This window comes from Engraulis encrasicolus, chromosome 3 (assembly GCF_034702125.1).
Source record: "Engraulis encrasicolus isolate BLACKSEA-1 chromosome 3, IST_EnEncr_1.0, whole genome shotgun sequence".
Lineage (NCBI taxonomy): Eukaryota > Metazoa > Chordata > Actinopteri > Clupeiformes > Engraulidae > Engraulis > Engraulis encrasicolus.
This window is the reverse complement of record NC_085859.1, coordinates 19,554,231-19,571,730: the sequence shown is the minus strand read 5'-3', so window position 1 is coordinate 19,571,730 and position 17,500 is coordinate 19,554,231. Positions and strand designations below refer to the sequence as shown.

The window sequence follows — 17,500 nt, the reverse complement described above, 5'->3', positions numbered from 1 at the left end:
CTAAAACAGGTTGTAATCTTGAAAGAAAAAAACGAAGTGAATTACAAAATAATATGGTATATCCTCGTAGACAAAGGTCTTGGCTTTTCAGAAATGCACAAGGCCAATCTCCCCATTTTCCATTTTTTTCAGAAATCAGGTTTTTCTCCGATCATACCTTGTTTTTTGTCAACACTGTCAGACACAATTAAAAGCAATAAAAAGTGTATTGATTTGGTTGCATATGTATCTGGAGTTTTTAAGTGATTGTGTGTGTTTTTTGGTTCACACATACGCCTTTAAATGTTGAAAATTCACTTTGATTCTATTTTAATACTGCTTCATGTGTTCTAATTTAAAAATATGTGCTGTCAGACAATGCTTACTTAATGCCTAAATAGATCAAACAATTTTTTGTAATTTCACAAATATTCGTGTAGGCTTAAATTTGCTATTACTATGATACAGGGTTCATACACTTTTTCACCAATTTTTTTCCATGACTTTTCCATGACTTTTCCAAAACCTTTTTCTGAATTTCCAGGACCGAAAAACCAATGACCAATCGCGCGCGGGGGGTGGGGGCGTATTAGGCTATATTACGTAGCCTATATTATAAATATGTAATTACTGTATATATTTATACTATAGACTATGGCATATTATATTATATATTACATAGCCTATATTACAAATATGTAAACAATAAACATATTCATACTATAGGTTATCTTTTACTACAAGCTATAAGCAACCATTATACTTCATGTTGTATTACATTAATTCTGCTATTATTCACCAATGTTATATAATATAATTCGCTTGTCTAATGTACAGTCAGAAATGAAAATGAATAGGCCTAGGCCAGCCTATAGCAAATTAGGTCGTGAAATCATCATGAAGACACATTTGTATCAACATGCTCTCTATGGAGATGGATAAATGCTCATCCTGCCCAAGTAAGAAATCACAGGCCTGCCTACTACACCTGCCTAAGCACAACAGTCCAAAGCTCCTGTAAGAAAGATAATGTTGTCATTTGTTGTGGTCGTTGCTGGAGCAAAAAAAAAAAAAGAGAGAGAGAGACTGCACTGTTCGTGGCATAGTTCTAGTCTGACGCCCACTCAAGGAGATGCTAGGGTGAGTTTCATTTTGTGTTACAACGATCTGACCGATTTGAAAACAAAGCCACAGATGACTTTTTCAAACTCTAGTCATGCTGCCGTTTATACCGTATTTCAAAACAGGCGCGTCATGCAGACATTGGTAATCGTTTGGCTCGCGGTCATCTGCACATAGACTACTGTACGGATTTCATGTAATCTTTCAGCACACTGGACAAGTTCACTCGCAGGCAGCAGGTGCATTGCTTATCAATATCAAAATCTCTGGGCTTACCGAAAGCATAAAGGTTCGCTTGGTGCCCTATCTGGCAAATTAAACCAAGACCAAACAGGTCTTAGGATTGTATTCCTTTTGGCATTAGCTACGTTTTAATGGAACCGCTAAATATTTTAAAACGCGTATAACTGCTAACCTGTTAGTAGCTGAGGAGGTAACCGCCTGCTGTATCTTGCCCTTCAGGTGGCTAACAAGTGCCGCTGCTTCGCCCATATCGGACGGACACATCACAAATTTCGTCCTCTCCGGCCATTGTTGATCATCTTTTCAGAAAGTTAAGCCGCGCATTGTTGAAGTAACACTTCGCGACATGCTGTAATATCGTACAGAACCACATTTCTTTTCTAGGATTAGAGCTATGATCACCTCTCACCACCACGCACACACTACATCTAGCTCGCGCGTTACGAGGCGGGTTGCCAGGTGTGACTGATTTCTAGCGCCAAAACGCTTGAAACCCGCCTGGAGCCATTACAACACGAGTTCTTTGAAACCCACTCAATTTGGCAACACGTGGTTAGGCAGACGCAGCCTGCCCTGCACTAGACAACATTTCCACGAGAACTCGGACATTTAGATTTTATTACGCCGTGGCATCAACACAGACCTGTATTAATACAGGTCTGTGGGCATCAACTTCATAAAGATAATTGATGAAACACTGGATGGATTTCCATGACTTTTCCAAAACTTTTGACCAAAAATACGTTTTCCATAACTTTTCCAGGCCTGGAAATTTGAATTTTCAAATTCCATAACTTTTCCAGGATTTTCCGTACGAACCCTGTTGATAATTCAACAACTACAAAGGAAAATTTTGTAAGCACATTCATTTAAAATGTCCAAAACTCCTTCTTACGGTGGTGACTTAAGAACTGACGGTGGTGACAGTAATCTGAAGGTGGTGAAAGTGACCTAATTATTACCTACATTTAGCAAAATAAATAGCCCTCTCAAGTCAATGACATCTAGCATAAACACTTTGTTTATGTGTGTGCACAGTATGTTTGTGCATGTGTTTTTTCTTCATTTGTTAGATACTCTAGGAAGTAGGCCTAGATTATTGAAAATGTGGCATAAACAGGTTTAAAGTTGTTCAAATTCAAAATATAGAGGTGTATTATCATAGATGAACGTCTTGGCTGTGCAGTGAATGTATTGGCCAAGCTCCCCATGTTTTACATTTTTCATAAAATGGGCTCTTTCTTGGTTTTGTCACCAGCGTCAGACAGAATTAGAAGTAAAAAAATAAGTTTACTGTATTTAAGTGAATTACTTTTACAATTCAACATAATTGTAGATACTTATTGGAAGCATATTCTTAAAACTTGTCAAAAACATGTAAAACACATGCTTTTTTGTGAACTGTCACCAACGTCAGGTTTTGAGACAAAAAACCCTCCAAATGAACCTCACTGGAGGCTGGAGTATAAGTTTGGGTCACAATTATTACTAACATGTCTGGTAATGTTTCATTAACCAGCACAATTTAGTAAAATATGGAATAAGATGATGAGCGGAACAAAATCTGACGGTGGTGACATCTGACGGTGTGAGACAAAAAAACACTCTTTTACATATTGTGCATTTTTTGCTCACATTAGCCACTTCGTTTTCGCTCTGTTTCTTAGGGGCTTCATGACGCTTCTGAAAAAGTATATATAATTAACATTAATGTAACAATAATACTATTAAAACCCCGACGGTGTTGACAGTTTATGGTTGGGACAGTACCAGTGTCCAAACAAATGATCAAATTGAGGAGAAATTAGTAAACTTACAGGAGCTTCAGTGATGGTGAAGTACTCAGTAGATCTAAAGGTTTGAAAAGGGGTCCTAAGTAATGACAATGACCTTGCGCATACCTGATTTTATTGTCTTTTTTAAAAAATCTGACGGTGGTGACTAATATGCTGGACACACTTTGAGCAATCAGAAAATAGTAGTAAATATTGCTTTACACACACTATGTGCATATCTGCAGAACCACTTCAATATGGACTTTCACATCATGGTGATATTATTCAATAATATCAGTGATTTTTACATTTTAAGTCAATTGAAATGATGATGTCTGTCCTTGGGACAGCTGTTTTTACAGGGTGTGGGCAGGTTTATAGCCATGAAAAGTAATAAAATTACACTTAAATATTTCAAACGACTGTACATTTACAGTTGTGCTCATATGTTTACATACCCCAGCAGAATAAACGCTTTCTTTGCGATTTCTCATGAAATATGAAGGATTACACAAAACCTTTTTTTTCACTCATTGCTAGTGACTAGCTTAAGATATTTATTAGCAATATTCTGTGTTTACTCTTTCAAAAGCATGATCACAACCCAAACTACCCAAATGACCCTGTTCCAAAGTTTACATACCCTAATTTCTAATGCTGAATATGGCCCTGTTTAACATCAGGGACCGCTCTAAATTGTTTGTGGTAGTTGTGGATAAGGCTCTTAATGTTCTCAGATGACAAAACAGCACATTCTTCCTGGCAGAATGATTGTTTCCTATAATATTTTTGGGTGTCTTGCTGGAACCTCACATTTGAGGTTTCCCCTGAATGGCTCAATGATGTTGAGATCAGGAGAGTGAGACGGTCGCTCAAAAACTTCATTTTATTCTTTCTGAAGCTAGTGACGGGTTGATTTGGCTTTCTGTGTTGAAATATTGTCATGTTGGCATGTCCAAACAATGGACCATGTGCAGTTTCAAGGCTGATGTGTGTCAAGTTTCCTCCAGTATTTTTCACAGGGCAATGTATTCATCATTCTGCGAGTATGGATCAAAAGTATAATGCATTTGTAACTCAAATGTCCCCATGAAATCAGTGGTCCATGACCATGTTTCACAGAAGGGTATGGTGTAACTTTCATCATAGGCTCCATTGACTGTTCTCCAAATGGTACTGTTAATAGTGGCCTAAAAAAGTTCCATATTGATCTCATTTTTCCAAATTACTTTGTCACAGGCATTTTGATGCTTCTCACTGTGCTATTTGGTGTATCATATGCAAAATAACATGTTTGCATTTTTGTGGTAATGGCTTTCTCCTGGCAACCCCTAACAGCCCATCTTTCCTCAAGTGCCTCTTTCCTGTACAGTTTAAAACATTTTTTCATGTTGTCCTATATTTCACCTGAAGTTATTTTTTGGTTGTCCTATGCCTCCTGAACAATTTCCCTTGCAATGATCATTGCAATGCAATGATTCCCTTGCCCATTGGCTTGATTCCAACCAAACTCCTCATATTGCATTTCTGAATTGAAATTCCAACGGTGCCAACATGACAATATTTCGACACAGAAAGCCAAATCAACCCGTCATTAGCTTCAGAAAGAATAAAATGAAGGTTTTTGAGCGACCATCTCACTCTCCTGATCTCAACATCATTGAGCCACTCAGGGGAAACCTCAAATATGAGGTTCCAGCAAGACACCCAAAGATATTATAGGAAACAACCATTCTGCCAGGAAGAATGTGCTGTTTTGTCATCTGAGAACATTAAGAGCCTTATTCACAACTACCACAAACAATTTAGAGCGGTCCCTGATGTTAAACAGGGCCATATTCAGCATCAGAAACTAGGGTATGTAAACTTTTGAACAGGGTCATTTGGGTAGTTTGGGTTGTGATCATGCTTTTGAAAGAGTAAACACAGAATATTGCTAATACATATCTTAAGCCAGTCACTAGCCATGAGTGAAAAAAAAGGTTTTGTGTAATCCTTCATATTTTGTGAGAAATCGCAGAGAAAGCGTTTATTCTGCTGGGGTATGTAAACATATGAGCACAACTGTATGTAACAGACCCCTGTGTCTTTACCTGGATTCATTTTGTTCATGAAAATGTAGTTTATTTTCAACAGAATTGGCAGTTTATTGCAGAGACATGTTTTAGCCGCTTTCTCAAGAATCAGTGCCATATACAGTAAATATAGCCTATGTATTGTGGGCTTATGCATAATACTGGTGTTCCTTTATACAGTTGATACATTGAACTAATAGGCCTACTTGTCAAAATAGTTCAGCTGCTGGCCGCTGTACAGTAGAGCATTGGTTTTCAAATTGAGGGCCGGGGACCCCTGGGGGGCCGCGAAGGGGTGCTAGGGGGGCCGTGGCAGATTGGCAGAAAAGCATAGCACAATTTTTATTTAAACTAGACTGCATTCTTGTTGAAAATGCTAAAAGTGGGCTTGCCTTTTAGGCCAAAGCGTACATGTTTCTTTTGTTTATAAAATGGTGTTGTGAGGAGGGGCAAGACACTGGCAGCCAACCACGTGAGCAAATGTTTTGACCGACAGCGGTTTCCAACAAACAGAGGTTGAGTTGTGTGCAGGCAGGGGCCGGGACAAAACAAAAATTGAGAACCCATGTATAGCATTTGTAGTAAAAAATAACACAATCTAACATAGCTAATGAACACTGAAGAGTAACTGTCAGAACACCTGATCTCGTTGACTCACTAGGCCCAGCAGCTAACTAATTAGTCCTCACATCAAGCAGTGGTTGTGTTCTAGAGTAGAGTTCTAAAATTCAAAAAATTGACAGTTCAGTGTTCCATGCCTCCCTTAATTAGCCACACCTGTGTTGGTTCTGGGTAGGCTACTGACAGGTAATGTTGTGCATTAAAAAGTACACCACAATAAACCAAAATAACCTTAACAATATTCCAGATAGCTAAGAACTGCATTATAATAATCTATTGCATCTCTGAACATTACTTCTATTGTTGGCACATTATTATTTTATATATTCCAGTGGGGCACTGACTAACAGACCTAGACTATGATTGTGAAAAGGGATGCAAAGAAAAATAGTGTGGCATGACCCATTTAAGGTGGGCCTTGGCTGCAATATACCGGTATATGGGGGGCCTTGCCATGGTAAAGTTTGGGAACCCTTGCAGTGGCGTAGCCTACAGTATATCACGAAAGTGAATACACCCCTCACAGTTTTGCAGATTTTTGAGTATATCTTTTTATAGGAAAGCATTACAGAAATGTAACTTTGACACAATGATTAGTGACCTTTTAACAACATATTTAACCGCTTAAATGTCTTGTTCACTCAGAAAAAAACAAAATACAGCCATTAATGTTTGAACATGTACTCACAAAAGTGAGTACACCCCAGATTAAAATCCGATAGAGAAGGGGCTATGTTGGCTCGAATCGTCTCGAAATGAAACGAAATGAAAAGGGATGACAAGGGAGGTCATCAGTGTGCGTTTCAACCTTTCTTTGCATTGAACTTTTACATTTTGAGTCTGCATCTGGCTTAAATAGATTGGTGTGAGATTTGAATGCAATCCTATGGAGAATATCATGATCTGCTTCAGTAGTCACAGTGCATGTTGACATGCATGTTTCTTTTAGGTGTTTTTCAGATTGCCAATGTTGACAGCATTCATGCATCCCCAAACCATGTCAGTCCCACTACCATGCTTGGCTTATGAGAGGATACACCTTTTTTGTACAACTCACTTGTTTACCACCACACATGCTTGACGCCATCTAAAGCAAATTTGTTTATCTTGGTCTCTTCAGATCACACAACATGGTTCCAGTGATCCATATCCTTGGTCTGTTCATCTCTCTTGAGACCAAGATAAACAAATTTGCTTTAGATGGTGTCAAGCATGTGTGGTGGTAAACAAGTGACTTGTACAAAAAAGGTGTATCCTCTCATAAGCCAAGCATGGTAGTGGGACTGACATGGTTTGGGGATGCATGAATGCTGTCAACATTGGCAATCTGAAATACACCTAAAAGAAACATACATGTCAACATGCACTGTGACTACTGAAGCAGATCATGATATTCTCCATAGGATTGCATTCAAATCTCACACCAATCTATTTAAGCCAGATGCTGACTCAAAATGTAAAAGTTCAATGCAAAGAAAGGTTGAAACGCACACTGATGACCTCCCTTTTCATTTCGTTTCATTTCGAGACGATTCGAGCCAACATAGCCCCTTCTCTACCGGATTTTAATCTGGGGTGTACTCACTTTTGTGAGTACATGTTCAAACATTAATGGCTGTATTTTGTTTTTTTCTGAGTGAACAAGAAATTTAAGCGGTTAAATATGTTGTTAAAAGGTCACTAATCATTGTGTCAAAGTTACATTTCTGTAATGCTTTCCTATGAAAAGATATACTCAAACATCTGCAAAACTGTGAGGGGTGTATTCACTTTCGTGATATACTGTATGTCTTTTCTATTTTTTTTTAAAAAAGGTACTGTCTGTAGGTCGGATGGTCGCCAGAGTAGGTATTGCAACTATTCTGCTCATTGCAACTTTGCTGACCCCCTCCCAAATTTGAATTTTTCATGAATGATACACTAATAAAGTATGTATTTGTATGACCAATATACAGTAAATATTGAAGGTAAAAATGCCTATCACTGGACATTCCAAATGGCAGACATGGAGAAGATCCAACTTTTCATGTAGCCTATGAAAAGTGTAATTTTCCCTGTGAATGTCTGTTTAGAATTTGATGATGGTGCTATTCCCGAAAAAGGCAACATTTACAAATGAGCAGCATGACTTCTGGAAATAAACTACTAAAAAATACTACATATGCCTACTGACAATTGGTCTCTTTCAGCTGAACTATTTTTTGTATCTTTCAATGGAACCGATACTTACTTGGCAGCTTGTGCAAACGAGAAGCCAGTGAAGGAGTTGGAGAGGTACTCGGTGTAGATCTCTTTGTTCATTCCCTCTTTGTAAAGACTTCGCCAGGATTGATCTCCATCCTGGCAACAGACACTTTTTTTTTAATATACTGAATATTTAATATATTTCAATATATTAAAAAATATATCTATATATATATAAATATATAGGTATTCATTCATTTATTCATTAATGTATTTATTTAATTAAAAAAGTGTCTGAAGTGAACACTAAATTAGAGATGCACCGCATCCAAGATCCGGTTCCGGATCCGGCAGGATCTTAAGCAGTGGATCCGGTATGCGGCAGGATCCTCAAAATCAGGATCCGGTGCATCTCTACACTAAATGAAAGGTGCCATTGCTTAGTTACAAACAAAAGGGGTGGGTTCAAAATGTCCAGGTTTTTTTTTTTTTTTTACAGACACAGGTGACCACCCTAACAGGACCCCTGGCCGGCCCACTAGGCTCATTCATGAACCCACCCTTGGCCATGCCACGTAACCATGGTTGGCACTGACTTCATTGATGAAGAGGTATCATGCAATCCAACGTTTTCTAAGAAAGAGTATGTATCCAAGTATTGAGTATCCAAGTAAGATTATGTTACTCAAATTAAGCAACTTAACGGAGTATGTTACAAACTATATTTTGAGGCATGTATTCTGCAATCTGTAGGGGGAATGCATTTTGGTAACAGCACCCAATCCAACACTGGTTGGCACTGACCTGTTCGGCGCCCTGCATGCTGAAGAGGTTGGAGAGGAGGGTGGAGAGGCCTGGCACCAGGCAGCTCTGTGCCATGAAGCCCAGCTTCAGCTCCGCCAGGCAGATCACGTCGTCACCGTTGCTCCACTCCCAGTTGGACACGTTCTGCAGGTACGCCTGAGAGCACAGGAGAGGAGAGGCCACAAAAATGAGGCGAGTGAGCTGTGGCATACTGTGCAGCTAACATACTGTACAATACAGTAGCCTACAGGCAAGGCTGCCCATGGGGACCCAGGTTCGCATCTGGCCTGGGCTGTTTCCCAACACTACCCCATAAAATAATCCTAATCACATTTCCTGCCTTCTTTGCACTGGCCTATTTACGTATATTTAAACACTAAAAAAAAAGACCATCACATACATAAATGAAGTGAAGTAAGGGTGGCATGTTACAGCAGCACATGATTAGATTAGAGATCACCTAATTGGTCCTGAAGGACAATACTAAGTAGTTCAGTTTGCTTTGGTCGGCCTCAAAAGTGCTCATTGTCTCTCCCAATTCGAACTAGGGAGAGGTGGCCCTGCTCCTCAGAGCTACGCTATGGGTTTTGGCCCGTAGAGGGCAGCAAAGGGAATTTGTAACTGCCTTGTATTTTAGAAACTTCAGAAACTTCTGCCTTGTAGTTTGGAAACTTTTCAAAGATTGAACAACAATAGTATTCAGTGGTGTGTGTATGTGTGTGGTAGGGCTGGGTATTGCAGCTATGTTCCTGTATCGATTCGATTTCGATTCTGAGGGTTTTGAATCGATTAATCACGATTCGATTCGATTCAATTCGATTCACTCCGAATCGATTCAATCCGTTCCCTTTTTGGTGCAAGGATTTCCCCCAAAAGATGCTGTTGCCTATTTTTATATAAAAATGTCAAAGGGCTGTGGCTTGACAGTGTTAACAGATTGCTAATTTGTAATAAGTAGGCCTAGGCCTAATTGACTAATACCTACTGGGTATTTTCCATAGACCTAAATGAAACAAAAAGAACAAAAAGAAAAAGAGCAAAAAATCGATTTTGTGCCCTGTGAATCGATTATGTGAATTTTAAATGATATCGATCGATTATCGATTGAATCGATTATTTTACCCAGCCCTAGTGGGTGGGTGTGTGCGTGCATGTCTGCATGAGTGCCTGCATGTGTATGTGTATGTGTATGTGTATGTGTATGTGTATGTGTATGTGTATGTGTATGTGTATTCTCGCAGAATTTTTGATAGTCAAGGTGGTGGGGCATCAGAGATGAGTCAACATCATCATTGAAAATGCTGTGCGATGCAGTTTCATTTGAAATACGATCTGAAAACTCTTAAAAGTTTTTTTTTTTTTTGGTTAAGCAACTTCAGAAATTACATTCACAACATGAAATATTTTTCTTTTCAAGGGACCTAGTCAAGGTGGTAGGTGTTTCTTGTCAAGGTGATCGCCTTAGCAATAAATTGCAGGGGGAAACCCATTGCCTTGCTGCTGTGCTGAGCGCTCATCTTACCTTGCTGTTGTGCTTTAGCATCTGGACAATGACTCTGGTGTTGGGGCAGTGTTGCTTTATGGAGATCACCCTGGGGAGGACCATGCAGAGAAACAATATACATGCTACACGGATCCATTGACTTTCACTAGCTTAGCTACATACTCCCTCTTTTAACTTGTCTTAAAGCAAGACAACGATAACATGAAAAATAAGACACTTTACCACCTTTATAAACCCCGGCCAACGATTTGAACTGTATTAAGCCCCAAAATAGTGGCATACCCCTTTAACCATTAGGCCACCCCCGTGGGTGCAATCTGAGTGTGAATGTGAGGGAAAAAAAAAAACAATATTTCACCTCATGAGATTGGTGACATCCTCATGGTGCTGGTCAGCTCCATATCTGTCACAGAGAATCAAGCAAGCACTCGCTTTACGCATCTGAAAAGGAATACAACACCAGTAATGAGCTACTGTAAACACATGTAGCCCAGTTTCAGTACAGCAGACATCAAGAGTTCAGATGCAAAACCCTCTAATATGAGTGCATTTTTTATGAGCTTTGCTTACAAAAACAGGCTTTTATTTGTAGAAATTTAGAAAGATTCAAAAATCAGTCCATCTAATTTCGTCTGGACTTAACTTGTTGTACTCGATGAGACAAGGCATTTTTAATTGTGTTTACTTGGTAAACTTAAAATTGATTTTTACAGATTTTTTTCAATGGCTCTTCCATGTACTGTACTGCATGCCATGAGTTGACATGTTACATTATGTTAAGTGGCAGAGATAACAGCTTTTTTCTGCCGTTTCATATTTGTCGTTGTTTTTCTGATTTGTTTTGAAGATTCCCTCTGATTTGTTTTGTAGATTCCGTTTGAGATGCCTTGGGACAAAAAGGGCTATAGAAACTACATTTACAACAACAACAACAACAACAACAACACTAATTGTATTATTATATTATTATTGCTACTACGACTACTACTACATCTCCTATTCTATCTCTGTGCCTCACCCTGACTCTCTCCTGGTCCGTCCGCTTCAGTACAGAGCCTTGGTAGAAGAGCACGTTCATGAACCACCTGTTGAAGAATGCCTCCAATTCCTGGTCAGGACAAAAACTAAAGACAGGTTGGATGGAGGAAAAAATGGAGAAAAGTGTTATTTTAAATAAAATATACTGTATCTGTTCAAACAATAGGTGGTCAAATGAAATAAAATAAAATAAAATAAAATAAATTAATAAATAAACACATACCACTTTGAAGAACTGCACTCAAACTAATTCTGGCACATTCCACAACTAAACAATAAATGAGACTGCCATGCTTGGAAGTGTGTAAACAATACAGTATATATTACAGTACAATACTGTATATATTACAGTATAGTACAATACAGAATGCACAATACATTATATATTACGGTATAGTATCTGTACAGTATATAATATCTGTGTCTGTGGATGTAGCTAAGTTAGATGCTAGTCCAAGACAAAGGTCAAAGGTCAAGATCACATTTGTTGAGGTAAGTTAAAGAGAAGGGATAGTCAATTGTATATTGTATAACAAACATTAGATACATGCAAAATCCTTATTGACACTCACTTGCCCAAGAAGACCACTCGTATGTTAACCACTCCTCTGTCCTCATGGAAAAACTCTCTCATGAATGATGAAACGCTGGCCAGAGTGATGTGTCCACACACCACTACATGTCTAGTGCATAACACAATCTGATTAGCCTCGGCATCAACATCATAACATTCAATCTCTACCACCTTACTACATCTGAGTAAAAAGGTACTGCAACTATGCTGCTCATTGAAACTGGGCTGCCTATTGCCAAATTTGATCTTTACATGAAAGTTTACGAAGTAATAAACAAATATGTTCTAGTATGGTCCAAGTACAGTCATTCTTGCAGCTAAAAATGGCTATTTTTGGAAATTCAAAATGGCGGACCATGGAGAAGATGTATGAAAAGTGTAATTTTTCCAGTCATAATGAATACTTGGAATTTGAAGGTGGTGGTAAGTATTCATGAAAAAGGTAACATTAGTGAATGGGCAGCAGGAATTCTGGAAATAAACAACTAAAAATCTCACACTGTCAAAATTAGTTAATTATTCAAAGACCATTCAGTTGCCAAGTTCTATGAGGAACCTATAGGTAGGTGCCAACAGGAAAGCCAAACAGGGGGGACAAAGAAGTCAGGTGTTTCGGACCAAGGAGAAGGAGGAGTCCAGAATTGGGTTGTCATTACATTGTATGTATTCAGTTAGGGGGCCCTTTCAGATAACTTTGTTCTGGGCCCGGCCAAAGCTGTCAGGTGACCCTGGGTGCCAAATTAGTTCAAGGAGGAACACCAAGGTTCAAACATTTTAGAAAGTCCCCGCATATAGTAAAAAAAAACATTTTTTTTAAACCTAATAGTAGGACTCTGGCAATCATAGAAAGCTTAATAGAAGGCTTTGTTGTTGTCTGTGTGCTATTATGTCAAGTCGTACAATTTCCCCTCATCTCTGTATATTCCACCGAATCTCTCCCGGTTGATGATGATCCCCACAACCTCTGGGACGTAGGCGGCAAATAAACCCTACAAGAGTCAAAGCAGAGGCGATCATTATTTGCTAACAGCAGATGAGGAGGACACCATACATGATACCACGGATGTATAATTGAAGAGTTTCGTGGCAAAATGACATATCCATCTTTTTTACATAATGTACAGTCCCAGGAAAAAGTTTGTACACCCTTTGAAATGTCTGACCTTTTGGTCAAAATTGGTCATAAAACATGGTCTGATCTTCCCGGAAATCACAAGAAGGAACAACCAGAGTCTGCTTTAACTAATTCAACCCAAACATTTACAAGTTTTCATATTTTCATTGGCCATAAGATGTAAACAGTCACAGGACAGCAAGGCATAAGTAAGTACACCCTTGCATTCAATAGGTTTTAACCCTAAGTTAGTCACAATAACCTCAACCAGATGTATCCTGTAGTTGCAGATCAGATTAACAAAACAATCTGGATGCATTTTGTCTCCTTCTTCTTTAGAAAACTGCTCTTCTTCAGCAAGTTTTCTGGGATGTTTGGAGTGAATAGCTTTCTTGACCTCATGCCATATCGTCTCAAATGTTTTTTGTCAGAGCTTTGACTGGGCTATTCCAGAACGTGTATTTCATTGTTATGAAGCCATTCTTAAGTCGATTTGCTTCTAAAATATGGGTTGTTGTCCAATTTCAGCACACATCCTCTTGTGCTTCAACTGTGTCACAGGCTACCTCACGTTTTTTCAGTAAAATATCTCTAAACTTCTGAGTTCATTGTTCCACTGATAATAGCAAACTGACAACGGCCTGAAGCACCAAGGTAGCCGCATGATGTTCCTGCCACCATACTCAAAAGCAGAGATGATGTTTTGGTAAAGATGTGGTTCTCCAGTTCTTCTCCAAACATGACAATGTTGGTTCCTGTGAAGAATTCAATTTTGGTTTCAACTTTGGTTTACAGAGTAATTAGCAGTAATTATGAAGCATAAAAATGCTTTTTTTGCAAACCTCAAAGGTGCAGCAATATTTTTTTGGTCAGAAACCCCATTAATTTTAGATTGGCAGAATGAACCCCATTTTTAGCTATTCTTGGTTACATCTCCACTTCTGAGTATGGTGGCGGGAGCATCATTATATGTGGCTACCTTGCTGCCTCAGGCCCTTGACAGTTTGCTATTATCAGTGGAACAATGAACTCAAGTTTATTGTGATATTTTACAGAAAAAAGTGAGGAAGTCTGTCACACAGTTGAAGCACACAAGAGGATGGGTGCTGAAATGTGACAACAACCCATACTTTAGAAGCAAATTGACTTTAGAATGGCTTCATAACAATGAAATACACATTCTGGAATAGCCCAGTCAAAGCTCTGACAAAAAACATTTGAGATTATATTGCATGAAGTCAAGAAAGCTATGCACTCAAGACATCCCAGAAACCTTGCTGACGAGAGGCAGTTCTCTAAAGAGGAGGGAGACAAGACACATCCAGATTGTTTTGTCAATCTGATCTGCAACTACAGGACAAGTCTGGTCGAGGATATTGCAACTAACTGAGGGTTAAAACCTATTTAATGCAAGGGTGTACTTACTTATGCCTTGCTCTCCTGTGAATGTTATAGCCTTATGGCCAATAAAACTATGATAACATGTAAATGTTTGTGTGGAATTAGTTAAAGCAGACTCTAATTGTTCCTTCTTGAGATTTCCGGGAAGATCAGACCATGTTTTAACCCTCTACTGCATGAATTATTATATTTACAATGTAAAAAATGTTTCAGTGCTTTTTTAGTGTTAAAATGAGTTAAATAATAGATTTCCAAAAAAAATTAAATAAAATTATTTTTAATTAAGATTTTAGCTTATGGTTGCCATATGCATGGCAACTTCATGCAGTCGTGGAATCTTGTGTAAAATCAGGTTTTTCCTCAAAAAGAGACTTTTTCCTTGATAAAACTCCAATATATTACTTTCCAAATGTTAAAACGCATTAAATTACATAAATTAAAATATATATTTTTAGTATTTAGTGAAATTATTTTTGGTAAGATAGCAAAATATGGTCAACAATTCGGCCCATAGACATGTACACACATTTACAAAAAAGCTTCCGAAAAGGTTGTTTACACCTATTTGCAAACATGTACAATGCATTTTTACATTGAACATGTCTAAAATTACAAATATAAGTACAAATCATTCATTTGGCACAAGAATTATAAGAAATATCTGTAAAAATAGCCTCATACTACTCTAATTCTAAGTCATTCCAATGGGGTTGATTGGGGTGAATGGCCAAAATGTTGTTCCATAACTGCATGAAGTTGCCATATGGCAACCATAACATTTGACCATTTTACAAAAAAAACCTTTGCATCTAAAGTTGTTTTAATGATGAAAAATAACAGTTTACATATCACAGATAGTGTTTTTATTTTTTTTATAACAATATTTTGGGCTGAAATGTTGGTAATACCTTGGTTTATGGAGGCCTTGAGCGATGACCTCCACACACCAAAGTAGGTGATGAAAAAGGGCTTCCTGTGTTTATTTCTTAATCATGTGACCTGAAAAGTTTTTTTGGTTTCAAAGTAAAAGGCTGTCTTATCACAAATAAGTCTAAATATATAGGTTATAGTGTACCATCTACTAGAAAAACTGGAAAAAGTTAACGGTTGCCATATGGCAACCCTATGCAGTAGAGGGTTAAGATCAATTTTGACAGAATTGTAAGAAATTTCAAAGGGTGTACAAACTTTTTCCAGGGACTGTATATTTTTTTATAGCTTTTAATACCTTTATTTTTGACAGGTGAGTGGAGGAGAGACAGGAAATGAGTGGGGAGAGCGAGACCAGGAAGGATCGGCAAATGACCCGAGCTGAAATCGAACCCGGGACGACAGTGTGGTAACCTAGTGCCACGGCAGGACCATATCCACCAGTTTTGACTTTTGCATTATATTATTGGAAATGACTGTTTAGAGGTCCTATCATGTGTAAATTCTAGCCATTCAAATATTTTGAGAATATAAAATACATTTTGCAATGCAATACACTGGAATGCCCATCATGTGTAAATTCTCGCCATTCAAATATTTTGAGAATATAAAACACATTTTGCAATGCAATACACTGGAATGCCCATCATGTGTAAATTCTCGCCATTCAAATATTTTGAGAATATAAAATACATTTTGCAATGCAATACACTGGAATGCCCAACACGAAAATGTCAATTTCCCAAAAAGTTCCAAAATGGATATACCTCATTTTGCAACAAAACTCTTATCCCTTGGAGGAGTAAGGAATTTCTAGAGGTTCTTCTAGAATTTTACTGGAACACTCTACAGCTCCCATAGACGTCTGTGTTAAAAATCTCGCAAAGACATTATGACATCATAATGAGAACTCAACATTTTGGCAAAATTCTAATCACATATTTGTGATGGTACTCCTCAAAGGGTGTTATTGGTCAACCAAAGAAGGAGTGTTACCAGGCCAATTGCGATGAAAACTGAGACATACAGTCGGCCCAGAGTGGTGCTGGCGTACACGTCTCCATAGCCCACTGTTGACATGGTGACAATCACTAAGTAGATGTATTCGAAGTAGCTGTGGCGTGTCCTGTTGCTGAAATCCCTCCAGGGGTCACCTGTGGACTCCAGCTGCAGTGACACAAGTTCATGTTCAAGTTAAAGTGTCAACTTTATTGTCGCCAAAAGGGCCAATTGAATGTGCAGCAAGACAACATGTAGACAACATGTAGACAACATAGCACTGGACAGACAATGAAGTGCAAGGTTAAAAAGGACCATAATTACAAGCAGGGAAAAGACATTTAGGCTGGACAAATGACCATATTCTCTGTATTCTTCTATATTCTCTACTTTTGCGATGTCCTGCATTGATGACAGTCAGCAGTGGTCTTTCTACCTTGTATGATAGGGGTATTCATTCACTGAAGTCAAGTCAAGTCAAGTCAACTTTATTTATATAGCGCATTTCATACACATGTGCAACTCAATGTGCTTTACAAATACAAAGAGCCTTTAAAAGTATTTAAAAGCCAAAACAGCCACTGGAGGTTAGATTGATACCTCTGACTGAGCTCAAAGCTACAACAGGGAGCACATAGACATGCAGTGAACTTTTCCGATTTAAACGGAATGGGGGCAGGATTTGGTTTGAGCATGGGATGTGTCACGTCTTTAAACATTCAGAATGTGGCTATATTCCAGGAAAATTCCGGTAGCACAACGCTCCCCCAGACATGTAAATGGAATATTCATGGAAAATGTTCAGAGCCAAATACTAACAATATTCCGTTTGGAACCGGAGTACCCTGGGCATGTAACAGCGCACAGTGCTTCAGTCTGGGACATACGTACCAGGTGGATGAATCCGGCAGAGGTGAGGAGGGTTGTAAACAGAATGGCAATCAGACGGGACATCTTCAAAGATGTACTGTGAAATGGTGGAGGAGAATGAATGCACTGTTAAAAGTGGAAGATTCCTCAATGAACCCTCAGCTTAAGTTCTTGGAAGAACTCTCAAGGTTCCTTAACGCTCTTTTCTACTGCCAATTTTCTGATAGGCCTACAGCTCGACACAGAGCGACTCGGCCGCCACGTTTT

General features: G+C 38.5%; 1 protein-coding gene across 1 annotated transcript in view; it reads right to left on the bottom strand.

The window, feature by feature from the left end:
• LOC134445824 (calcium-activated potassium channel subunit alpha-1-like) overlaps window positions 1-17,500 on the bottom strand; it is a 40,509-nt gene that overhangs the window by 19,306 nt on the left and 3,703 nt on the right. The window contains exons 7-15 of the mRNA XM_063194928.1: window positions 17,255-17,330; window positions 16,361-16,531; window positions 12,820-12,908; window positions 11,918-12,028; window positions 11,326-11,431; window positions 10,666-10,748; window positions 10,326-10,395; window positions 8,804-8,959; window positions 8,046-8,155 (exon numbers count right to left, since the gene is read on the bottom strand). Of these exons, the coding sequence (XP_063050998.1) occupies window positions 8,046-8,155; window positions 8,804-8,959; window positions 10,326-10,395; window positions 10,666-10,748; window positions 11,326-11,431; window positions 11,918-12,028; window positions 12,820-12,908; window positions 16,361-16,531; window positions 17,255-17,330 (972 nt within the window). The remainder of the gene's footprint in view (window positions 1-8,045; window positions 8,156-8,803; window positions 8,960-10,325; window positions 10,396-10,665; window positions 10,749-11,325; window positions 11,432-11,917; window positions 12,029-12,819; window positions 12,909-16,360; window positions 16,532-17,254; window positions 17,331-17,500) is intronic.